General features: G+C 36.8%; 1 protein-coding gene across 4 annotated transcripts in view; it reads right to left on the reverse strand.

The window, feature by feature from the left end:
- CNOT2 (CCR4-NOT transcription complex subunit 2) overlaps positions 1-26,700 on the reverse strand; it is a 123,605-nt gene that overhangs the window by 32,728 nt on the left and 64,177 nt on the right. For all 4 annotated transcript variants that reach the window (XM_084878901.1, XM_084878899.1, XM_084878902.1 and 1 more), the window contains exons 3-4: positions 15,262-15,384; positions 6,227-6,293 (exon numbers count right to left, since the gene is read on the reverse strand). In XM_084878901.1, the coding sequence (XP_084735027.1) occupies positions 6,227-6,293; positions 15,262-15,384 (190 nt within the window). The remainder of the gene's footprint in view (positions 1-6,226; positions 6,294-15,261; positions 15,385-26,700) is intronic.

Here is a 26,700-nt window from a genome sequence, read left to right on the forward strand (position 1 = left end):
ATGTATGAATGAGACAAGAAGCATAGATAGAGCTAACTGACTTTAGCTCTTCAACTATAAGAAGGTGCTACTTTGTTAGCACTTGTAGAGAGTCCCAGAGAGCAAGCAGCCCGCCACCGCTGCTCAACAGTCCCCAGTCCCAGCCTGCTGCCAGCCTCCCCTCATGGTGAGGTTTGTCAGCAGCCAGAACCCTACCTGAGGAACAAATGTGTGAAACTCCTATCTATACTTTGTACTCCTCCCCAAGCTGTTTCCATTATGAATTAATGGCACACATTCATTCACAAAGTAATACGGGTCTCAAACCTTAGAAACCATACTTGCTCCCTCTCTTTCACATCCCACCATCAAAAAATCATATTAGCTCTACCACCAAAATATCTGACCCTTCTAAACACCTCCACCACTCATCCAAGTCATTCTATTTTTCTTGCCTGAATGACTATAGTAACAGTCTTATCTCCTCTCTCGTCATTTTGTTTCACCTGCACCCAGTTCATTTTCTACATAGCAAAATTATCTTTTAAAACTGAAACAGCCCTGGCCAGGTGGCTCAGTTGGTTGGAGGGTTGCCCCATACCCAGAAGGTTTTAGGTCAGATTCCCAATCAGGGCACATGACTGGGTTTCAGGTACAATCCTCAATTGGGGCACGTTCTCGCGGAAACCAATTTATGTTTCTCTCTCTCTCTCTCTCTCTCTCTCTCTCTCTCTCTCTCTCTCTGCCCCTCCCACCTCTTCTCTCTCAAGTAAAAAATCAATTACATAACCTTGTGTAAGGATTAAACCTTTAAAAAATTTAAAAACTGAAGCTGTAAAATCTTTAAAAAAATTATATATATATATATATATATATATATATATATATATATGTATAATTTTTTTTTAATTAGCTTGCTCTATTTGGTCAAATGTTTATTTATTTATTTAAATGTATTTTATTAACTTTTCACAGAGAGGAAAAGAGAGGGATAGAGAGTTAGAAACATCGATGAGAGAGAATCATCGATCCGCTGTCTCTTGCCTACTGGGGATGTGTCCACAACCCAGGTACATGCCCTTGACCGGAATCGAACCCGGGACCTTTCGGTCCAAAGGCCGACGCTCTATCCACTGAGCCAAACCGGTCCCAGCAAAGAATATATTTTTATTGATTTCAAAGAGGAGGGAAAAGGGAGATAAAAACATCAATGATGAGAGAGAACCATAACCATTAACCAACTGCCTCCTGTATGCTCCCTACTGGGGATTGAGCCTGCAACCCATGCCTGTGCCCTTGACCGGAATTGAACCCAGGACCCTTTAGTCCATAGGCCGATACTCTATCCATTGAGCCAAACCAGCTAGGGCTGAAGCTGTGAAATCTTAAATGTAAAGAGAGAGTCCCATGAAGTAATGGACTAGAAACAAACAACCAGAAAATAGTTGTTGTTTTTTTGTTTTGTTTTTTTGCGGGGGGGGGGGGGGGGGGTTGTATGCAATAGTTGTGTTCTTGAGTTTGAAAAGTAGCAAAGATAATGAATTTTTAATATTGTATTTCTTAGCTGAAACCAATATAACAGCCTAATAGGTTTACCTTGCCTTAATAAAATACAGCACTCCCAAATATATCCCATTTTGTGGATGTTGCTCACATTACTCAAACAACCTTACATGTAGTTTCACAGATAGCCAATGTCAAAATGGCCTCAATTGTAAATCCTTTCCTGATCATTGTCCAAGATATGTGATTACTCCTGACTTTGAAATATCCATTAAATTCTGTACTTCTTCTACTTGGTAGTAAAATAACATGTACATATCCTACTGTATTACAAGTAGGGAGAGCATCCTGTTCATTGTTCAACAAGCATTTACTGAGTGTCTGCCATGTAGAGTACTGAAGAAACAAAGGCAATGAAGACATGCAATAAACAAATGCATTTATGTACCACAGCAGTATGTACATTACATGAAGATGTCATAAAAAGAGAATGATCTCTTCTACCACACATTGTAGTACCTAGGATGATGACATATATATGGTAGGCATTCAGTGAGTATCTATCTGGTTCAACTCAGTTCCTATCTCCTTTTTGAAACCGCCCTTTCCACTGCAGCTTACTGTACTTTTCTCTCCAAACAATATGTCCATGCCAAACCTTTTAACCTATGTATTAGCACTGTAGGCTATTATTTAATAATTTATATATAAATATCAACTTCCCCATCTATAATGTGTTTCTTGAGAGCAAGAACTCCCAGAGGATTCAGTTTTAATTCAAGTACCTGTTAAATGGTCTTCCAATTTCCTGAAGCTACCAAAATGTGTCACTTGCAATACTAATTGTCAATAGTATCATCTGAACCACCCTACTTGTGTTCTGGTTCTCCATAAAATCAGTAGCCTTCACATAGGTGCTCTTAAAACAGGAGACCCAAGAGATGTTGTTGAAAGCATGAGACTAAGCTACTGCTCTCAAGCTAGGAGTTCAGATTCCAGAAAGACAAGTTTATTTCCTTTCTCAGCAACAGTCTGGGTCCTCTGAAAATTCAGATACAAATGTGTATAATGGATTCATCCAGATAGCTAGAGTTTACCCAGGTGCCTTTAAGATAACAGGCATATACAATAGAAAGCACCCAGAAAATAGTAAATAGCTTCTTAGTAAGCAAGGAAAAGTCACTCCATCTCTACTGCCACTTAATTTCAAGGCACTGAATATCCAGGAGAAATTAATTCCTCGTTCCCTGTACATTTTAATCTAGTAGACAGCTTCAGGAAGCTTACAGGCATATTGAAACCTGCAAAGTATATCTAAAATCTTATCAAAGGAGTAGGGAACATCATGCAATCTTGAATACAAGATTCTGTTTACTGGCTTCCATAGTTATCATTTGGTGCATGGTATTCATGAACTTCTGGGTGAAAATTTATTTGGATACAATCATTTTTTGGGTACTTTATGTGCTATGCAAACACTTCCACCCAAATCTGACAAAACGTAAGTTTAAGCAGTTTTGTATCCATTCCAAGAAGAATTTCTTCCTTTGGTTAATCTCAGTGAGTCTCACTCTTCCCTCTCCTCCTATAACCTCTCTCTAATCATTAACACACACACACACACACACACACACACACACACACACACACACACAGCAGACCTCCATTTTAATGGCACAAATTCCGACCGAACTTCGACAATCTGAATATAGAGTTAATGGTGGTACTCAATACAACTGGGAGACAAAAAGAACTTTTAGTTATATCAAGGCCAATGCAAATTACAATTAACTGCCATAAGACAAGCATCAGTAATATATTCCACCTACTTATTCCTTCTACTTCCTCATCCTTTACTAAGGTCAGCCCTCAAGTTTTATCATTCTGACTTGGTTATACTATTAAACCCTAGCCCTCAAACCCCACAGAGTAGCATCTGTTTTCCTCTCTAACAGGGTACGTGTTCAAACTACTTACCAGCTAAATGATTTGACTTGGTCCTGCTAACTGACAGAGACTGGGAATCCAGGCTCTGTCTTCTTTTACAATTTGTAGCTTCTAAATTTATATGCTGGAAAGAAATAATTGTACCCTGACTTGAAATACTTTAGTACCAATTGATCTAAGGTTCAATTTCTCTGTAGGCTAATTAATGCCAACAATGTCAGTTAAAGAGTGAGCTATGCATTAAAAATGCTGCTTCACCAATACTAAAGGAATATAGCCATTTAATATATTAACCTCCATTGGGAAGTACATGTCATATGTAACTTGTTTTTAAACTAATAAGTACCTTAAATACATTTTCTAATGAAAATAACTTTGCTCATTTAATAATTTTTGTATATCCTTAACAATCAGCACAATTATTTACGCAAATTAAAAAGTCAATAAATGTCCATCATAGCAATAAAAGAACTATAATTAAAACCTAATCCATTCCACAGCTTGGCCCAATTACAATTTCACATTTGCAGGTTTAGAAAAATTAGATCAGAGTTTTAAAATCTATATAACTGATTATGTTGTAAAATAATTGCCATTCTTCATAAAATAACCTTAGTTTCTCAAATGTAATTTTTTCTCTAAACACATCCATTTACTACTGTGATAAATTGTGGACTTTCAAAAGAAAACAAAGTAAGTTTTTCACAGTTACACTACAGATATAAAGGGTAGCTTTAAAATAATTAGGCATTTATTTCCATGGTAAGGGTAACCAGAAAGGTGAAAAGAGTATGTTTAATACTAAAACACAGGTTAAAAGAAATAAATTACTAGCTAATAATACTCCCCAACAACAATAATGAACACTTGTGGGTAAATAAGCAACACCTTTTCTATTTTAAAAAGCTCTTTAAATATGTTCTCAAAACTGCTAACATCTATAAGTACTTAATAATATTTACTAATTATATATTAACAAAATTGTGTTTCACAGCAAAAGAGAAAGCCCACAAGAGGAAGAAAAAAAGATGTAAACTACATTTCTAACACAAACACTTCCCCCTACTAACCTTCAAAAGAAGTTTGAAGGGTCAAGTAGTATGATAACTATTCTGATACTTAAAAAACTTTTTTTTATTATATTGGAAAAGAGTTTAAAAACAAATAACTGATTTTCATTTGAAGCTAGTTAAGATACTTGGCCATTAGACTGTCTTCTCTATTATTATTCTATAATCTATGCTGGTAACTTATATTCCTTTTAACAGTCCCCTCCCTCTCATTAACAGAAATAAGAGATCAGCAGTCTCTGACATTAACAGAGGTGATAAAATATTATTAATATATCAGTTTGGAAAATTAATTTTTTAAAATAGGAAGATTTTATAGTTTAGAATTATAAATATTTTTGTGGTATAGCTAACATTTATTGAGCGCTTACTATGCGCCAGGCACTGTGCTAAGCGCTATAAGAGAATTAACAATCTATAATAGTAAAAGCATAATATGCAAATCGACCAAATGACTGAACAGCAGAATGACCACTGGATGACCTTCTGGATGACCATGCTATGACACACACTGGTGCCAGGCCAGCCAAGACAAATGCGATGTGACTGGTTGGGGGGCCCCACTATAGTCCTACGATCGCCCTGCAGAGGGAGGCCCAGGTCACCCTCTGTGGGGTGATTGATAGGGGGACTCCACAATTGACTGCCCCAAAGAGGAAGGCCCAGGCCACGGGTTGGCAGGGTGATTGATGGGGGGATGGGAGGAGAGGGGGGGGGCGGGAGAGAAGACCTCTGTAATCACCCCAAAGAGGGAGGTACAGACCACCCTCTGTGTGGTGATCAATCGCGGAGCCCCAGCCGAGTGAGTGAGGCCTCCCTCTGCTGGGCAATCTATTGCAGAGCCCCATGATCAGGGGGAGGCCCAGAGGGAGGCCCAGGCCACCAGCCAGAGATTACCTCACAGAGGGAGCCCCAGGCCAGCCAAGCGATCTCACCCCACATCTGTTGCCTGCAGAGAGAGGCGACCATTGGGGGGCGCAGGCAGTGCCGCACAGATGGCAAGCAGTGGCAGCGGCAGAGGTGGGGCCCGCTGCCTGCAGCCAGCAGCTGGAGGAGGGGCGGGGGGGGGGGGGAAGGAAAGCCCCGATAGACCCTGATTGCTGGCCAGGCCTAGGGACCCTACCCAAGGGGTCCCGGATTGTGAGAGAGTGCAGGCTGGGCTGAGGGACACCCCCCACCCTGGTGAATTTTATGCACCAGGCCTCTCTAGTACTTAATAAGAAATAAATTCTTGTATACAGAAAATGCATTAAACTGTGAATCAAAAACATTAATTCTATACCTAGACTGAGATAAAGTAAAAGAAGAAATATTTGCTAAACAAAGAGAACATTTGACAAATGGCTAAGTAAATGGGCACACATTTTTAAAAAGGCCAAAAACCACAAACTACCTATAATCAACTGACCAAACAAAAAACCCTTTAACTTCCTCTAATTGAAAAAAAAATTGGATGTCTAGTTTTGTTTAGCAAATTCTTCTTCAAAATTATTGCAAAAGAATATACAGATGCAAAAGATGCAGAAATGAATTTTAATCTAGCCTTTTGATTTAGAAAGGTCTGATATAATGAAATTTTATTATATAAGTAAAATAAGAAAAGCAAAAAATTAAATATCTTTCCTTTTAAACCCTAGAACAAACCCACAAGAGCAGCACTGGTTGCTCTTTATTTGGTAGTTGTTTTTTTTCTTTGAAGTATTTCAGAATAAATACAAAATTCTTACTTTGTTGCCCGTATAAACTTGCCCCAAACTGAGACAGCTGACTTGATGTAGATGGTGATGCCAGCATCTAAAAACAAATTAATTATATTAGAGCATAAAGAAAGTACAAAGAACAATGCATTTACACGTTACAAATCTGTACAATACATCATAGATATGTGAGAGTCAAACCCACATTTCTCTTTCTTCAGAAAAACAAAACATTATATAATAAATTCCCAATTGGGTAAAATTAAACTGTGCAAATAAAATGAAATTTTTTATTACCATGAAAGTTTTTTCAAGTTATTCTAAATGAAACTATAGCAGAATCATTATTTCACTTTAAAAGAAAACAAACAAGGTTAACAAAAATATGACAGTATCTCAAAAAGTCAGTCTCTAAATTCATAAGTGAATTCTTAATTCTTAGATAATATATTAAGTTAAATTCTAAATTCAGTTTATTTAAATTAAAAATAAAATTACCTAAATAAAAGTTTTTTATTTTGTAAGCATAGTTCATGACTTGTATATACAAATAAGTAATGTGTATCAAATTGGTAAGAAAAAACCTAACAAATATACATGCAACCATATATTAGGTCTAGTAATAATTAATGTCGTTTTCTAATACTTTTTTTAAATCGAATTTATTTAAACAATACAACAAAATTTAATCAACAATATAGTTGCCGTTGTTTTCTACTACTTGTGCCCAACGCTCAGGAAGCATTTTAATCCCTCTGTTGTAAAATTCTTGTGATTTTGATGCAAAAAATTCGGTCAATGCATTTTTGAGGCATTCTTCATTATTAAATTTTTTTCCAAGAAGAAAGTTTTGCAAAGAACGAAACAAATGGTATTCGGAAGGGGCAATATCAGGAGAACATGCAGGTTGAGGGAGAACTTCCCATTCCAACTGGCGCAGTTTTTCAGCAGTGATTCCTGCAGTATGCGGTCCTGCGTTATTGTGGTGAAGAATTACGCCCTTCTGATTAATCAGCGCGGGTTCTTTTTCTCTTAAAGCTTGGGCTAACCTTTCCAATTGGGCGCTATACACCGCACTTGTAATGGTTTGGTTAGATGGTAAAAGTTCATAATGAAGAATTCCTTTAAAATTCCACCAAACACACAACATCACTTTTTTCGCATGCAAGTCAGGTTTTGGCGTGGGCTGCGGAGCCTCATTTTTGTCCAACCATTGAGGCCCCCTTTTCAAATTAACATACAGCACCCATTTTTCATCTCTAGTAACAATGTGATCTAAAAACGGCAAACGGTTTTGACGAGAGAGGAGCAAACTGCAAATTGTGACTCTCTGATTACGGTTGTTGTCGGTCAACTCATGAGGAACCCATTTTCCAAACTTTTGGACTTTGCCAAGTGCACGCAATTGATTGGAAATTGTTTTTTGTGAACAATTTAAAGTTGTCGCAAGCTCTTGTTGGGTAATTTGAGGATTTTGCACCAAAAGAGCTTGAAGAGCTTCTTGATCAAAATTGGACACACGGCCTCGACCACTCTTGTCATCTAACGAAAAATTTCCCTCGCGAAATTTCTCAAACCAACGCTGGCATTTTCTGGCGCTAACTGCATCTTGACCAAGAGCACTACAGATGTTTTTTGCAGCCTCACTTGCTTTTCTTCCTAATTGAACTCGTAAAGCATGCAGTGCCGAATATGCTCTTCATCCGCCATCTTCTTAGCCCTAGTTTTGCAACAAAAACCAAAACAAACACAAACTTTTTCAAGCAAAACTTGTTAATTGTACTTCACACGTTCTGTAGATACCACGTGTTTGAAGGTTATGTCAATACAAGTCAACGCCAAGCAAGATTTTAAACGATTGTTGAAAAACGACATTAATTATTACTAGACTCGATAATAGATGGAGATAACACAATACCAAAGGACAAATCAAAATACTTCCTATATGTATATAAATGCATATTGTCTATTAGTGAGTGATGTGAATTTCATGGCATTACTACTAGTATATAATGCCTTTCGGTTTATTGCATCATCCTTTTCCCCCCCTAGTAGAATATTAATTCTCAAGAAACATGTTATATTGAATTTTTGTTTCCTCACAGACTACTACTATCCTAGTAAATGGCAACGTTATGCATAGATAATTAAAATGTATAAAAATGAACAAATAAAAATGTGCACAGGAAGTGCATGCTTGTGTATTCCCTGTCTTATATTAAGCAACCATCAAAATATCTTAATTAAATAATACATGGGCCATATCATCAAATAGATTATAATCTATTGAAGGAAGAAAATGAATTATAAAAGTAATTATATTTTAAGGCACAGTATGGCAAATGTTCTAAAGGAAGTATAAAGTATTACCAGAGGAAAATAATTCTAAACACTGGTTAGGTAACAGAAATGCCTTGCAGAATGGTAACATCTCATGTGAATATAGATGAGTGGTCTTCCACAGTGAGGATGTGATAAAAGTTAGTGACATGATCAGAATACAAAATAAGAAACATTAGTGACTAGATAATAGGGTAATTAAGAAAAGAAGATAGGGTCAACATCAATGCACACTGAGGCATAAGAAGATGGGAAATAAAAGATTACGTTGGGGCCAAATGTAAAGGGTCTTCTTAAATGGCATACAAAAATGGCTGTCAACTATAGCAATAAAGAGAAAAAATTGTATTCACTAAGAAAGCAAAACAGTCAAACTGTGTTTGGGAAGATAATTCAAACCGCAAAAAATGAGTGGAAATAGAAAATACTAAATTAGAACAAAAGAAGTGGGGCTACAAAAAAGAGGCATTCTGGTTGTAGAAGCACAGTGTTAGATGCTCTATGGAAATGGTTGATGTACAGGGAAAAGGAGGTGGGTAAAGAATCACCAGAGGGGGAACTATCAGAGATCACTCTGGTTTCCAGTGAAGAATTGGGCTGACACTGGCCCTAGCTGGTTTGGTTCAGTGGATAGAGCATTGGCCCATAGACTAAAGGGTCCAAGGTTCAATTCTGGTCAAGGGCAAATACCTTGGTTGCAGGCTCGATCCCCAACCTTGGTTGGGGTGCGTGCAGGAGGCAAACAATCAATATGTCTCTCACATAGATGTTTCTCTCTCTTTCTCTGTCCCTATCTTTCCCTTACACTCTCTATAAAAATCAATGGAAAAATATTCTTGGGTGAAGATTAATAAAACCGAATTGGTCTGACACTGACACATTAGAAAAATCAGAAGGAGAAATAGTTACAAAATAGAGCTTTAAAAGAACACATTTTATACTATTTTCATATCAAAATTCTGAGTTATTTTAACTATTCTAAAATTTAATAGTTTTTATACAACTGTAGTTTCAAACTAATTATACATATTAGACTCTTCTAAAGTAGAGCTAAGTTACATACTACTATAAAACAGCAGTACTTAAGTATAGCAACAAATTTTCTTTTAAAAGCATCAAACATTCTAAATATATCTTCTCAAATCCAGAGAGTATGCAATCTGAATGGAAAAATTATGCATTTTATGCCTGATCAAGTCCTTTTGTTAGGTACAGTTGTCTTGACTGTTACCACATAACTAGAAATATTTTAAGTACATGAAAGGCCCCATTTCTCTCCAGACCTTCACCAGGGCTGCTGATCAGCCCTGCCTTTCTGATCAGGCCCCATTGACAGGCCCAGAGACAGTGACTAGCATAGAAACTGACCAATCTGGGTGAAGTGTGAGGAGCCAATGGCTGCCTAGGAGGCAGAGCTTTTGACGCTGACTGGCATAGAAACAGACCAATCAGAACCAAATTGGCCAGCAGAGGAGGGCAGTTGGGGACGAAATCAGGTCAGCATGGGAGGGCTGTTGGGGGAGAGATCAGGCTGACAGGGGAGGGACATTAGGGGTGAGATTAGACGGGCAGTGGAGGGCAGTTAGAAGAGATGCAGTTGCGGGCAAGATCAGGCCAGCAGGGGAGGCCGGTTGGGGAACCAGGCCAGCCAGGGAAGGCAGTTGAGGGTGAGATCAGGCAGTCAAAGAGGTTAAGGGTGATCAGGCAGGCAGGCAGAGGGTTTAGGGACAATCAGGCAGAGGCAGTTAGGGGTGATCAGGCAAGCAGGCAGGTGAGCGGTTAGGAGCCAGTGGTCCCAGATAGTGAGAGGGATGTCTGACCGCCAGATTAGGCCCTGTGGGATTGGGCCTAAACTGGCAGTTGGACATCCCCCAAGGAGTCCCCAATTGGAGAGGGTGCAGGCTAGTCTGAATTTCATGCTCTGGGCCACTAGTCTTTAAATAAAAGGTCTTGGAAAATAAAAAGTAACAACTACATAGCAATTTAATTAGCAAATAATCTCATAAAGAACAGTTTCCTATATACTTCTACAATCATGCATATGATTTAAAAAAGTTACAATTTATGCTCTATGAATAGTGTAAATAAAAAAATTGGTTGTTTTTTGTTGTTGGTTTATTTTAAATAATTGGCTTAAATATTCCCTTGCATGTGTGGGGAGGGGTTTGGGATGGGAATGGGAGGGATGAGGACAAATATGTGATACCTTAATCAATAAAGTAATTAAAAAAAAAAAAAAAAGATTCCCTCAACCACTAGCCACAACCACTAGCCAGTTACAAATAAAAGTTATTCTTTTTTACTATTCCCAGAGAGAGAAAAAAATTACAAAATTATCCATCATTTAGTATTTAAAATGTTTTTCTCTTCAAAAGTTTTATAAAAGACAAAATAATTTGCAGATGATAAATAAAACCTAAAAAATCCAAGAGAATTAAACAATATTATTCATATATATTATTCAATAGCAAATTTATTTAATATTTACTACCTGTCTACTAAAAGTTTTGCATACAGTTGTTCATTTAATCATGAGTCATATACTATTTCTAGTTTATAGATGAGAAAACAGACACACAGAGACTAACTTGCCCAGTACTATTTACACATAGCTAGTAAATAATCATGTGGTTGAGATATAAACAATTTCTAGAATCCACATTCCGAATCAACAAAAACTAATAAAAGACTTTGTAAGGTAGTAGGTTATAAATATATACACAATCAAACTATTCCATATAACAGTAAAAAACAATCAGAAAAAGACAATAAAAATAAATACTATAAAAACCTACATATTAAAAGGTATAAAGAACAACAGGGCCCTAGCTGGTTTGGCTCAGTGGATAGAGCGTTGGCTACGAACTGAAGGGTCCTGGGTTCTATTCTGATCAAGGGCATATGCCCAAGCTGTGGGCTCAATACCCAGTGTGGGGCATGCAGGAGGCATTCAATTAATGATTCTCTCTCATCATTGATGTTTCTCTCTCCCTTCCTCTCTGAAATCAATAAAAATATTAAAAACAAAAAAACAGGAACAAAAAACAGACATATTCTTCTAAAAGAAGATACTAAATACCAGTATAAATGTGCAATAGTCAAAATAATTTTTATAATGGATAGGAAAGACCTTATCTAAGATCTGAAAATTGTCTATAAACTAAAACTATGTTGTAGTTCTGCCATAGAATCAATATGATAAACAGAACAAAAGAGTTTTAGTAATAGGCCCAAGAGTACATCAAACATTAGAATATAATATGGAAGAAATTTCAATTAGCCATTAATGAATGGCCTAACTCAGAGTAGGCCAAATTATTGAACACAGGCTAAATCTAGCATATTGCATATACTTGCAGAGTGCAAGAACCAAGAATGTTTTAAAAAATATTTTTAAAAGTTATATAAGTACCTACTTAATATCATTTAGTTAACCTCTTGGCATGTAAAACCTTAAATATTTATTATCTGGTCATTTATGGAAAAGTTTTCTGACTGGTGAGCTAATTATACATGGTGTAGGGACAAGTGGATATTCAGAGTAAGGGGGAATCTGGCACCATAAAATGCACACCTAAACCAAAATACATTTCTAATGAACATAAGTTATATGTGAAGAATGAAGCACAAAAGCACTAGAAGTCTAAGTATGATCTCAAAAACAAACAATAGCCGGGACCGGTTTGGCTCAGTGGATAGAGCGACGGCCTGCAGACTGAAAGGTCCCAGGTTCGATTTCGGGCAAGGGCATGTACCTTGGTTGCGGGCACATCCCCAGTAGGGGGTGTGCAAGAGGCAGCTGATCGATGATTCTCTCTCATCGATGTTTCTAACTCTCTATCTCTCTCTTCCTCTCTGTGAAAAATCAATAAAATATATTAAAAAAACAAACAAAAAACAAACAATAAAAAAAGACAGATGAATCAAATTCAGTAAAAAAGAAAAATATTTTATATTTAAAAAACTATAAAGAAAGCAAAATACTGAGAAAATATTTGTAACAAATGACAATTTTTCTTAATCTTCTATATAGAAAACACCAACAAATAAACAAGGCATCATCTCAATAGAGAAATAGAAAATAGTACAAAAAGGGTTTGTCCACAAAGGAAAAAATACAAATGGCTGATAACTATATGGAAAAGACACATCACTCTGTGTGTGTGCATGTGTAAAAGTTTAGCAACATTTTACTGTACATTAAAACAGGAAGTTTCTTTTGTCTATTGGCAAAGATCTAGAGGTAACAGCTGGTATTCTTGAGGGCATAGAGAGTGTTGGTGAAAACAAAAATTGCTATAAGCTTTCAAATAGAAAATATGTATGTCCCAAAGATTTAAACATTTTTAAAATTAAAATATTTAAAGTATAAAATTAAAATTTTACTAATAAATTATTCCCGACTATCAATACTATGGGTAACTTTTCTTTCTCCCATGAATATTTAAATTTTCCTGTACTATTTTATAATTAAAAAAGTATTAGTAATAGCAAAAACATATAAGTAGCCGTATATATGTATATTTTACAGAAAGAAAACTGAGGCTTGGAAAAATTCTTGCTAATAGACAAAGGCAAGACCCAAACACATACTTTTACTGCTTTAGAGCCCAAATTCTTAATCCCTATGTCTTATTACCTTCTTAATTAATTAATAAAAGTTTTATGAATCAATTCATTCTGTGTTATTTCTGTGAAAACTAGATTGGAATACTAACTAATATATGTGAGTATGAGAGTGGATGTAAATAATTCCGACTAAAAAACTTTGCTCTCTAGAAGACAAACATCTCTAGCATTCATTTTGTTCACATATCTTAGTTCCGAATCAGTTTGAAATTTTCATATCTTCCTAACTAAAAGAAATGCTTTTCATCAATAAGTAACATTCCACTGCCATTTCCCCATCAAACTAAACTTTTGCTATAATCACAGTAACACGCACTAATTAGTTTTATAGTTTCTGCAGTGATGCTACCAGAGACATCCCAAAATCTTTCACTCTAGATCAATACCTAAATATAGCAAGTTATGTAAAATATAATTCTATTATAATTTATAGCAAATAATTAGAGCACTAACATAACAAAATAAATTAGATGACATATTCTGAGTCATTAAATTGTACACTTAAGTATAAAGAAAACCACTATACACATAATTTGATAAGAACCCTAATAATGCAACTAATAATTTGTTGCCAAAATAACACAATTTTCAAATATAAAGGAGAACAACACCAAAACAGGGAAGAAATCTTAAGAGCCCACTGAAATCCTAACTTAACCTAGTTAGTAAAGCCAAATTGTGAAATTCTAAAAGACACAGGAATAAATTTTAATGAAAAATGAAAGAATGTTATATAATCTTAGAATTTTATAACTGTTTAAACACCACTAAAAATCTTATTAGCTTAACAACTAGAATATATTATTAGAGAGAATGAGAGAGAAATTATGAACAGCAAATTTGTAAGGGAATAAAGAAAAGTACAAAGTAGAAGACTGCAACTGGTTTTTCTAATTATATAGGTTCTCCTATTATGCTGGTGGTGTTGGTGAGGGGAGGAGGGGATCAATACCCAGTGGGGAGCACTGACTGCATGGCGTTTACACATTCTCCCCATGTCTGTGTGGGTTTTCTCTAGGTACTCTACTTTGGCTTTCTCCCATGTCCCAAAGATATTGTTAGGTTCAGTGGCGTGTTTCAAGTGTCCCAGTCTGAGTGAGTGTGGGTGAGTGTGTTTATGAGGGAACCCTACAATGCTGTGGTGTCCTGTCCAGGGTTGGGTCCTGCCTTGCATCAAGCTATAAAACAGGTTAGAAAATAATTCTCTTAATTGCTTTTATTAATCTTTCTTAAATGTATATATAGCTCATGTTTATTTCAATGTTTAATATTAGATTTGTTTTGGGGATTTTAGAAATATGATGATGTTTTTGTGACCAAATATGACATAGGAGCTTAACTCTTGTTTATGTTAATTAGCCTATTGTAAAATTGGTTTTGTCACCTATCATTTCGCTTAAAGTTGCAGTTTCCAAGAACTTATTAATGATGTTAAGTGAAGATTTACTATACGGTGTATAATTTAAAGTAGTTTACCAGAATTTGAAAATAACAACTGAATTCATTTAAAATATTTTATCAACTGGCTAATTATGACTTGGCTATGTCATTAATCCTTTCATTCCAAATGGGAATATTGAACTACTAGCCTTCCAAAGCATTTAATTCATACCTCTATATGATCTTCCATAACTTGAATATAGTTCTTCAAAAATTTTTCTATTATTGCATCCCCACAATTGAACAATGGAATAAAGCTGTTTCTGAGACCTAGGATTATAGCTAGATTACAAAGCAATGGTAAAGTTTCATTGAGGACTGTCATTATAGGTTGAAATCTATGCAAATCTTTCTATTCTATATGTGTGTTTCAACACAAGTTATTTCATAAATTAAAAAAAAAAAAAATTTTGATCTTAAAACAGTACCAAGCTTACCCCATGTCTTTGAATACTTCCTACCACAGCATTACCATATTTCAACTTGAGAATCAAAAAACATTCTGTCTCCCATGAGAATGTAACTTATCCGTGGGCCTAGAAATGTGCCTAAAAGATAGTCATTCATCCAATGATAGTACACTGCAGTACATACACTGCTTTTCAGGAACCAGAAAGAGACAGACTAAGTAAACACAATGTAACTTATTAACTTACATCTTTTTCTGACCGATGTGGAAACATAGAAGACTGGCTGTAGTACATATTTTCATCATGGTAGTCACTGTCGACCCCCTCTACAAACTTCTTTCTTGAAGCACCAAACATGCTGTTTGTCACCTAAACAAAAATATTGCTTTATCAAGAATAATATTTTGGAAAATGTCAAACTTTACCTTATTCTTATGTGGAACCAGAAAATGAAGGGAGCACTGAGATGAAGAAACAGATCAGCTAAGGGCTTCTGGAACACATTAGACTAGTGGTTCCCAACGTGGGGCACATGCCCCACAGGGAGGTAATTTGATTTTTAAGGGGGAAATTCGAGAATGAGTTATTAACAGTGATTTTTTTGCATTTCTTATGGTTATATATACAGTATATAAATATATTGACATATTTATGAATTTCAGTTCTCTGTTTCAAAATTTTATTTGCTATTTTTTCATATCACTTCATATTATTCTTATTTTAAACAATTTCTTAGTGATTTCTTCCTCAGTACTTCAACTGTCCATTCGTTCTGTTACTTTTCTCTTTCATGGATGCTATGTTCTTTGGAAGCTTTAGCCAAGTTAATGGCCTTTTAGGCTTCCTCCATGTGAATAGGAACTCACTTTTGAAATAGGTCACAGGGGGGCATCAGGATTTTAGAGATGCTTAGGTGGGGCATGGCCAAAAAAGGTTGGGAACCACTGTGTTAGACATAAATAAATCTAACTATAACAATATAGTACTAAATGTTTACTTCCAGGCCCTAAAAATAAGTGGAGAAATGTAAAGCCTGTCTTATACAATAATTCCACTTAAAAGAAATAAATGTCACTTATTCTTGGAAAACAAAGAAAAGCAATCCCAAGTATAATTTTCTCATACAAACATTTTTTTTTAAATTAAGTTTGGGTTTAAGTATTCAAAAATCTTCACATGCCTCTTCAGTAGTAGTGTATTTGTAAATACTAAGAGCACATGATATTCACTTACAATATAAGTTTATTAAGATACTAGAGGCTCAGTACACAAAATTCATGCATGAGGGGAGGGGGTAGAAGCAGGAGTGTTCCTCAGCCCAGCCTGCACCCTCTCCATCCCTCAGGGGATGACATCCCTCTCACAATCTGGGACCACTGGCTCCTAACCACTCACCTGCCTGCCTGCCTGCCTGATCACCCCTAACGCCCTCCCCAGCCAGCCTGATCATCCCTAACAGGCTTCCCCTGCTGGCCTGATTGCCCCTAACAGCCTCTGTCTCTGCCATATGGGCTTTGTCTGGAAGGAGAACCAGACAACTGGAAGATGCTGGGTCTATCCTGTCTAATTAGAATATTACCCTTTTATTAGTATAGAAGTACTTCTGAGTTAGTATTCAATGGCACACAGGGAGTTTTATCTGAAGCCACAGTACCCACTCATAATACCGTGTTTCCCCGAAAATAAGACATCCTCCGAAAATAAGACCTGGCGCATGGAAAGATAAGACATCCCCTGAAAATAAGACCTAGTGCAACTTTGGGAGAAAAAATTAATATAAGACACTGTCTTATTTTTGGGGAAACAGGGTATTATAGGATAATTTTTTTCATTCATCATCCTGGTATAAATTTATATCTTCCATTATATAACCTGCTTACTCTTTTGCTTTTTAAGTCTTTAACACATCCAACACTAGCAATTTTGAACCCAAACCAAAATAAAAAATTACTAATTCTGTGCTAATTTTTAAATATTTTCAAAAGGTATCAATTGAGGTTATTTGAGATCAATGTGTAAACTGCAATGCCACAATAAGAGAGATATATAAAGACCTGAATACATGGTAACCACATCTTTCCATAAAAATTTTGGAGGAAAGCATCAAATTTGATACCTTTCTTGTACAATTATGAATAAAGGTATTTTCTTCAACTATAAACAATGAACAATTTCTTTTAGTTCTAATTTTAAAATGAAACATTGTAGTTACTATTATTTATCAGTAGATATGGTGAACTAATATGATGCAGACTTAAAAAGTTGATGTGCAAGTTTGTTGAAAGCATCCATTCTATAATATTTAATAATTGCTTTATATCTTAAGTTCCCTGTTAAAATTGTAGAAAACTCAAATATTTAACTATTCTTCCGTTTGAAGTCTGAGAAAAAGTTATTTTCACTACTATCAACAGTAGTGAAAAACAGCTTAAACACTGCTTTGCTATATGGGAGATTAAAACAATTTTCTTTAGATTTCCCTTTTTTTCCCCTCTCAAGTTAGACTTTATATTTTTTTAAAAAAGGTGTTTTGAGAGTATTTCAAGTATTTCAGAGTTGTAATTTAATACGATGGGACAATATGTCTCTTTCCTATCACAAAATTCCACTAGAAGAATTATACTACTTAGAGCCAGAGTTGTACTGTAGTCATGGGAATATGTACTTGGAGTTAGCTGAACAGTGTACAGCCTATATACTCAGTCTAAGACAGCGAGCCTGGTACAAATAAGTACTAATATGTATTTAATGCTTGCCAAGTAAGTACTGCTCAAGGCACTTTGATCTCTAAATGCATAATAATCTGGCCACTCAGGGTTTGTGTGTGTGTGTGTGTGTGTTTCCCAATCATTAACAAAACCTCTACAAGCTTGTTATTTTTCCTCAAGGGCAAAGCCTACAGGCTCTAGTCAAATTAAACAGTTATCATGGAGAATACCCAGCCTCCTACAACTCCAAAACCAAAGGTTATTCTACAGAAACATCCAGTGAATCCTTAGCTTTCTTTCCTTAACCTGTTTCACAGACAGTACCAATCAGATTAAAATCACCCCTCTACTCCACCTTAAAACTATAGTTGACCCTTGAACAACATGGGTTTGAATTGTGCAGGACCACTTACACTTGATTTTCCCCCCCAATAAATACTACAAATATACTTTCTCTTCCTTATGATTTTCTTAATATTTTCTCTTCTTTAGTTTACTTTATTGTAAAATATAGTATGTAATACATATAATATATGTTAATTGATTATTTGTATTATAAATAAGGCTTCCAGTCAACAGTAGGCTATTAGTAGTCAAGTTTTGGGGGAGTCAAAAGTTTTATGTGAATTTTTACTGTGTGGAGGGTCAACACTCTTAACCCCAACATTATTAAAGGGTCAACTGTATGTTTTCTGTGGAAAAACTAAATTTGCTCAGGAGAAATAAATGTCACACACTATAAAAACGAGGTCCTCTTGCCAAAACCGGTTTGGCTCAGTGGACAGAGCATCGACCTGCGGACTGAAGGGTCCCGGGTTCGATTTTGGTCAGGGGCATGTACCTTGGTTACGGGCACATCCCCAGTAGGGGGTGTGTAGGAGGCAGCTGATCGATGATTCTCTCTCATCCATGTTTCTAGCTCTCTATCCCTCTCTCTTCCTCTTTGTGAAAAATCAATAATATATATATATATATATATTTTTAAATGAGGTCTTCTTCAATGAAAAGGTTAACTCAACTACATCTTTAAAGAAAAAAAGCCCACAAAACCTATTCCTAATTTAAAAAAAAATTGTTATTTGGAAGTAATTTTAGATTTACAGAAGAGTTGTGAAAATATCTGAGCTCCCATAAACCCCACATTACCTAGTGATAACATCTTATATAACCACTAGAGCCCGGTGCACGAAATTCATGAACAGGTGGGGGGTGGGGGGGAGAGGAGGGGCCCCTCAGTCCAGCCTGCACGCTCTCCAATCTGGGACCCCCTCAGGAGATTTCGACTGCCCTCTCAAAATCCAGTACTGCTGGCTCCCAGCAGCTCACCTGCCTGCCTGATCGCCCCTAACCACTCCCCTGCCAGCCTGATCAATGCCTAACTGCTCCTCTGCAGGCCCAATAGCCCCTAACTGCCCTCCCCTGCCGGCCTGATTGCCCCCAACTGCTTTCCCCTGCCGGCCATCTTGTGTCAACATAAGGGTGGCCATCCTGTGTGATGGAGTGGTCAATTTGCATATTACCTCTTGATTATATAGGATTATATAGAATAGTACAAGTATCAAACTAAAAAATTAGATACTAACTAAACAACTTTATACAGATTTCACTAGTTATTCCACTGTCTTTTTCCTATTCCAGAATACACATTACATTTAGTTTTATGTTTCTTTAATCTTCTCCAGCATCAGATTTTATCTCAGTCTTTCATTTTTCACATTTACAATTATGCCATCAGTTACACTGATGTAACTACACTGTAGAATGTCCTGCAATTTGGGTATATCTAAGATTTTCTCATGAGTAGATTAAGATTATGAAGGCACATCATCACAGAAGTGATATGTCCTTCTTAAGTGCATAATATAGAATAGTTCTACTCCAATGTGAGTGTGATGATACTATGTCTTATTACAGACAAGAGGCCAGGTGGAAATTCATGCCCTCAGGGAGGGGACATCCCTTAGTTCCACCTGTGCCCTCTCGAAGTCCAGGAGCCCTTGGACATCATTAGCGCTGCTGTGGAGGCAGGAGAGGCTCCTGCCACCACCACTGGACTTGCCAGCCATAAGCAGCTCAGTGCACTGACCACTAGGGAGCAGCTCCTGCATTGAGTGTCTGTCCCCTGGTGGTCAGTGTACATAATAGTGACTGGTCATTCCGTTGTTTGATTTGCATATTAGCCTTTTATTATATAGGATGATATTAACCTTGATCTTTCTAAAGCTGGCATATCTGCCAATTTTCTCCATTGTAAATTACTAATTTCCCTTTCTGAACAATAAATATTTTGAAGTACTTTGAGAACTTGCAAATATATGTTTGTCTTTAAATTTCTGTATATTTCATGCAGCACCTATTATTGTGATGTTTTAACTTTTTTAATTTTCTTCATTTTTTTCTATACTATACAAGGTGGGACAAAGGTAGGTTTATAGTTGTGAGTACACAAAGGAGTTTCTTCTTGCATTATCTATCTATATATAAAAGGTTAATACATTAAGTGTCCCTCTGACCATCTGACTGGTCGCTTTGATGTGTTATGATCACCAGGGGGCAGATGCTCAATGAAGGAGCTAAGGTAATGCAAACTGGCACTGTGGACCTGGTACCCACAAAGCAACACTTGGTTTCCCGCAAGTGGGACACAGGCCCTGCCACTACCCTAGAACAACAGCCCACCAAATAGCAGTTGATGCTGCCAAGACCCCATGGCGCAAAATGTGGCCCACAGCCCAGCCGGCCAACATTCGCTTTCGGCGCCATGTAATGACATCACATAGCAACTCCCAGCTTCCTCTCCCTAGCAATGACTAGCCTCCTTGCAGTTTCTTCAGTCCAGGAACATAACTTGTGTTATAGCCAGGAGCAAATATTTCAGACTTTAACCCAGTTTCTGTGAAGCATTTTCCCATGCTTCATCTCATTTGATCCTCACAGAAGCCTTGGAGTAGGTAGATAGGAGACTCGATGGAATCCTATTTTCTTTTCATTAGCCAGAAAATGGAGACTTAGAAAGCTTACAAACTTGACTCCACTGGAAAGAAGAAATGGTGGACCTTGAAAATGACTTCAGGTTTTCTCACTGCACAGAATATAGTCAAACACTGCTGAAGTTAAATATTTTACCCTTTGTTCTCCCTGCTTGATCTACAATAATCTGCTTTGTGTTGATATGTACTGCATTGTTGCTGACATTACCTGAAAGAGAAATTGGGGTGCTTCACTGGGTTGGAAAAAGTTTAGCTAAATCAAAAAGTAGGTCTATTAAGCAAGTTTATTCTATATTTATAAAAGGCTAAGTTGACTTGTGCATGTGTGATACATATAAAACTCTCACTGGCATTGTGTGTTTCCATCTGTCATTATTGATTGTGAATTTGGTAGACACTTGTATTATAGAGAAAAGGTGAAGGGCGATATTAAAATTAATTTCCTTTCAATGTGCACAAATCTGTGCACTGGGCCACTAGTTTATTAATTATTGTATCATTTTCCATACGAACAACTGTAGACCTACTCTGCTACCACTCTGTATTTGTTAACTAAGTGCTTCTTTATGAAATCAAATAATCTTTTAAAGATCTCACTCTCAAATATAGTATCACAGATTTTACCTAACTGATTCAAAATAATATAAGTAAAGGATAATGTCTCAAAGTAAGAGTCCTTTACTCACACAAACACATTCTTTCAGCTCTCTTACATTGCTTTTATCCCAGTAGGAAAAATAGGTTTAAAATTTTACATGCCCATACAGTATCTGAGCATTTCTGCCCTTGAAAAAAATATCTTCCCAGTTTTATTAGGACATATACTATAATGTTTTAAATTCATTAAGCAAGGTTAAACAATTCTATATAATAAAGAGGTAATACGCAAACTGGCCTCCATGCCCTCACAGGATGGCTGCCTACAACCCGGCTAGCAGGGGATTAGTGAGGGATGACAAAACAACTGAACAAGCAGGTTATGTGGGGCAACCAGACCGGCGGGGGGTAGAGGGTAGTTGGGGTTGACTGGGCCAACAGGAGGGGGCAGTTAGGGGAGACCAGGCTGGCACAGGAGGGCAGTTGGAGGCAATTAGGCTGGCAATGGGGGCAGTGAGGGGTGACTGGGCCGGCAGAGGGGGGCAGTTGGGGGCTAACAGGCTGGCTGGGGGGGGGGGGAGGGAGAAGTAAGGGGTGACCAGGCCAGCGGGGGGGAGGCAGCTGGGGGCAACCTGGCCGGCAGGGAGGGGGCAGCTGGGGCGACCTGGCCAGCAGCGGAGGACAGTTAAGGGCTGTCAAGCCAGCGGCAGGAGGGGGGGGGCGGCAGTTAGCGGTGATCAGGCTGGCACGTAGAGGCAGTGAGGGGCAATCAGGCCAGCATTAGTCACAACCAGGCAGGCAGGCAGATGAGCAACCAGGCAGGCAGGCAGATGAGTAATTAGGAACCATCAGTCCAGGATTGTGTGAAGGATGCCCGATGCCAGTTAAGGCCTGATGCTCAGGATCAGGCCTAAACTGGCAGTAGGACATCCCCAAAGGGGTCCTGGATTGGAGAGGGTACAGGCTGGGCTGAGGGGATCCCCCATGAATGAATTTTGTGCACCAGGCCTCTAGTAAAGAGGTAATATATTATTCTACGGAATAAGGAATAGTAACTAGTAAAATTATTTCTTAGCTGAGATGATAAATGGCTGATAAATGATACATTCATAAACGTATGAATGATAAATGATACATTCATAAATGTATTAATCTATTTGATTCCAAAAAATCTTGAGAAAGGGAATTCAATAGAAATTATACCAATTTTTTGCTTTAGATGGAACAGAATTCAAGACTATGAGTGCCCACATCTTTTTGCTGATTTGTACTGTTTTATGTTTCTTTTCAAGAGCTGAGGACAGGTCTAATATTTCTGTGTACTGCACAACACATCGTGTCTTACACAAAAGAAAGTATTTAAGCCTTGACTGAATACTGACACTAAAGTTCACTCTCTTTATCAGGAATGCATTTTCATGCACCTTCTCAACCAAAATGTAATTTAAAAAAAAAAATTAAATCTTAGGACTTTTACTTCCAACTTAAAAAGGGACAAAATATATTAAATGATGGTTTATAGACATAGGACATCAGGCAGTGCAAGACAATAATCGCTGGGAGCAGCAAAAGAATTGATGTGAGTACTACACCTGCCCTTGCTTACAGACTGAAGGAATTTCTAGGTTGTAATGTAAGTAGAGGGAGTCCTGGTGACCAGAAATCTCTGTGATTTGAGGAAATGCAACTGAGAGTCTAGGCAGGGAAAGTAGTTGGAGTGAGAAGGTTAGAGTAACAGATAGGAGGAGTGAGCTACAAAGAAAGAGTTCTAAAGATCTGGGATCACTCTAGATTTCAGCTAAGTACTGATTAGCATATGCATGTGAGGCATAGAAATGATGTCCAAGGCTCACAAGGCTATTCCCAAAAGCCAGACTACAAAAACATTGTAATTCACAGGGCATCAAGTAAAATACTTAAAAGAGTACAGCTCCAGTAGTTGGGGAAAATTAACCCTAGACAAAAGACTAATGTGATTCTGTCTAACAAAACAAAAAACAACAAAAAAAGGAAGCTTCAAACAGTTTCTAAGTAACTTAACTGTGTCCCCAAGAAAAGTAAAGAATATTAGCAAAAATATAAAAAATATATATAATAGCACTGAACAGGTAAAATTTCTGGCATTCAAGCAGATATTACCAGGCATGAAAAGAAGTAAAATAAAACACATAATGGGGCTGCAACAAACAACAGAAACAGACCCAGAAATGACACAGATAATAGCATTAATAAACAATGGCATTAAAACAGTTATTATAACTATATTTTGTATGTAAAAGGTAGACTACTAGGCATGATGAATATTAGTGAACTTAAAGTGGCTTAGTTTCAATTCCCAGTCAGGCACATATCTATGTTGCAGGTTCGATTCCTGGTCAGGAGCATATGGAAGGGAACTGATGTATCTTTCTCATATAGATTCTCTCTCTTTCTCTTTCCCTCCCTCCCTCCCTCCTTCTCCCTTCTTCCGTCTCTAAAATAAAAAAATAAAAAAATCATCTCAGCAAAAACTACCCTAAATAAAACACTGAGAGAAAAATATAATTAAAAGAAAATAAACAGAATATCAGTTAATAGTGAGATGACTGCAGGCGACTAATACATATAATTAAGAGTCTCCAAAGTAGAACACGGACAAAATGAATATTTAAAAAAACAATAGATTAAAAATTTCCAACTTGATGAACACTATAGACACATTTAAGAGGCTCAAGAAATCTCAAGCACAAGAGTCATGAAGAAAATTATACCAAGATACAACAAAATCAAAATACATAAAACGATGACAAGAAATCTTAATAGTATCCAGACGAAAAAGTTGTATTATGTAGATGACTGAAGATGAGAATGACAGCAGACTTTTTTCAGCAATAATCCAAAGAAAAGATCTAAAGTAAAAACTAAAAGATTTCAGACACACAGGCCTCAAATAATTCACCATAAAAAATGCATTAAAACTTTTTTCTCCCTGTTTAGATCTATCCCAATGGGAGTTATTCTATAAGCCTACATCAATGGAAATGCAACACAGAGTAAATATGTGGTTTGCTTAAATCACAGTACTATTTGTTAGATATGTGGGAAAGAACTACAAAACAAGAGGTGCTAAATGTATGAAAGATCTAATCATCAAAAAATGTAATGTTGGGTATTGATATATCTTAAAGATATGTATTATTCTAAAATATGATAGCTTAGGGGTTTACTCATGTTGAGACGGTGCCTGAAACTGAAAACCAGCCAGATCCATCGACCCTGACACTAAGTGGCCCTAAAGTAAACTGCATAAAGAAATTGGATCCCAAAGATCAAAGGGGAAAATTTTTCAATTATATACGTCAGTGTTTTTCAACCTTTTTTGGGCAAAGACACACTTGTTTCATGAAAAAAAATCACGAGGCACACCACCATTAGAAAATGTTAAAAAATTTAACTCTGTGCCTATATTGACTATATATAAAGTAATTCTCTTGAATAGGAATCAAATAAACACAAAGAAAGTATTTTATAATTACTTTATTATGAAATATTAAGTAAACAAAATAGTGAAAAATTATAAAATTCTTGTCTTGTCTGCACCTACGGCACACCAGGCAACATCTCTAGTGTGCCGCGGAACAGCGGTTGAAAAACGCTGATATACGTCATCAGTATGTCCATATTCAAGTAGAGATCAAGAAAGCCCACTAAAAAAACATCAACAACTGTGGACTGACATGACAACTGTGGGTTAAGCTAAAGTTCTTTTAAAATGGCATCTCTTGAACACTATAATTCAAACTTTAGAGGAATAAAGGTGACAAGCAGTTTAAGTAATCACAAGTGAAATTCATTAAATAAAAATAAACTTAAAAATTTTTTCTTTGCCTATGACACACACAAGAAGTTGTTTTAAGTGCTTCAGTAAACTTCAACTATAACCAAACGAAAAAACTCAACTGGGCTTAAATTTATAATAATATAATACACAAAGTAAATTCCTGTATAAAAATCAATACTTCCACCAATAATCACACTGCAGAGGACATCTTTCTCCAGCAGACCTTTGCTATCCAGAAGGTTTTTCCTGGGGGAAGGCAGTTGCCCTACTCAGTTGGAAGACCTCTTCCCTCACTCTGTGGTCAAGAGGCTGAGGCTAATCAAGACTGAGTGCCAATGGGATTGCAGGCAGAGACAGGTCTCTGAAGCTACATCTTTGCCTGATCTAATCTGGAGCTCAGGACTAGGAAAAGCAAACTCTGGTGCACATTTTGGTCCTTTCCAAAGGCATCCAGTCCCAGTTAAGGGAGCTATAAGCTATGAATTGCTTTTAGCACCAATCAGGGTACTCAGGACCAGTCACAAACAGCCTCTAATACTGTCCTGTACTAGAGATTGGGAGTTATAGCAGATCTACCTAATAGATACAAACCCAAACAAGCAGCTAAAATGGGGAGACAAAAAAAAAAAAAAAAAAAGGAAAAAGCCCCAAATGAAAGAATAGGAGAATTCTCCAAAAGAGCAAAATTAATGGAGATAAGAAATTTATCAAATATATTGCTCAGAATAATGATGGCAAAGATGCTCAACAGTAAGTCTGAAAAATGATATAGGACTAATAAAGAACACAAAGGAAAGAATACACAACAGATAAGGGGAAGCTGAAGATTGAACCCGTGAATTAGAAGAGAGCGTATAAAAAAATTCACTCAGAGAACCAAAGAAAACAAAACATGAAATCTGGAAATATTATATTCAAGTCACAGGAGTACCACAAAAAGAAGAAAGTGAGCAAAGGATAGAGAACATGTTTGAAGAAATAGCAGCAGAAAACTTTCCTAACCTGGAAAGGCATACAAGTTCAGGAGGCACAAAGAGCTCCAAGTAAGAACCCAAACAGGCCCATGACCATACACAACATAATTAAAAAGCCAAAACTACAAAGAGAGAATTGTAAAGGCAGCAAGAGAAAAGCAATTTGCTCCCTACAAAGGAGTTCCCATATGGCTGTCAGCTGATTTCTCATTAGAAACTCTATAGGCCAGAAGGCAATGGCATGAAGTACCCAAGGTAATAGAAATTAAGGTTCTGAAACCAAGATTATAATTACTAAACCAAGGCAAGGCAATCATTCAAAATAGATAAAATAAAGAGCTTCACAGACAAAAAAGGCTAAATGAATTTATCACCCCTAAGCCTGCACTGCAAGAAATGTTAAATGGACTGCGGTAATAAGAAAAATAAATATATATAAGAGAGAGATATAGGCATAAAGAATCAAAATGGTGCCCTAGTCAGTTTGGCTCAGTGGATAGAGCATCGGCCTGTGGACTAAAGGGTCTAAGGCAGTGTTTCCCAAACTTCTCTCATGATGAGAATCACCTGGTGGAGTTGTTAAAACACAGATTCCT

Source organism: Pipistrellus hanaki, assembly GCF_964339955.1.
Source record: "Pipistrellus hanaki genome assembly, chromosome: 3".
Lineage (NCBI taxonomy): Eukaryota > Metazoa > Chordata > Mammalia > Chiroptera > Vespertilionidae > Pipistrellus > Pipistrellus hanaki.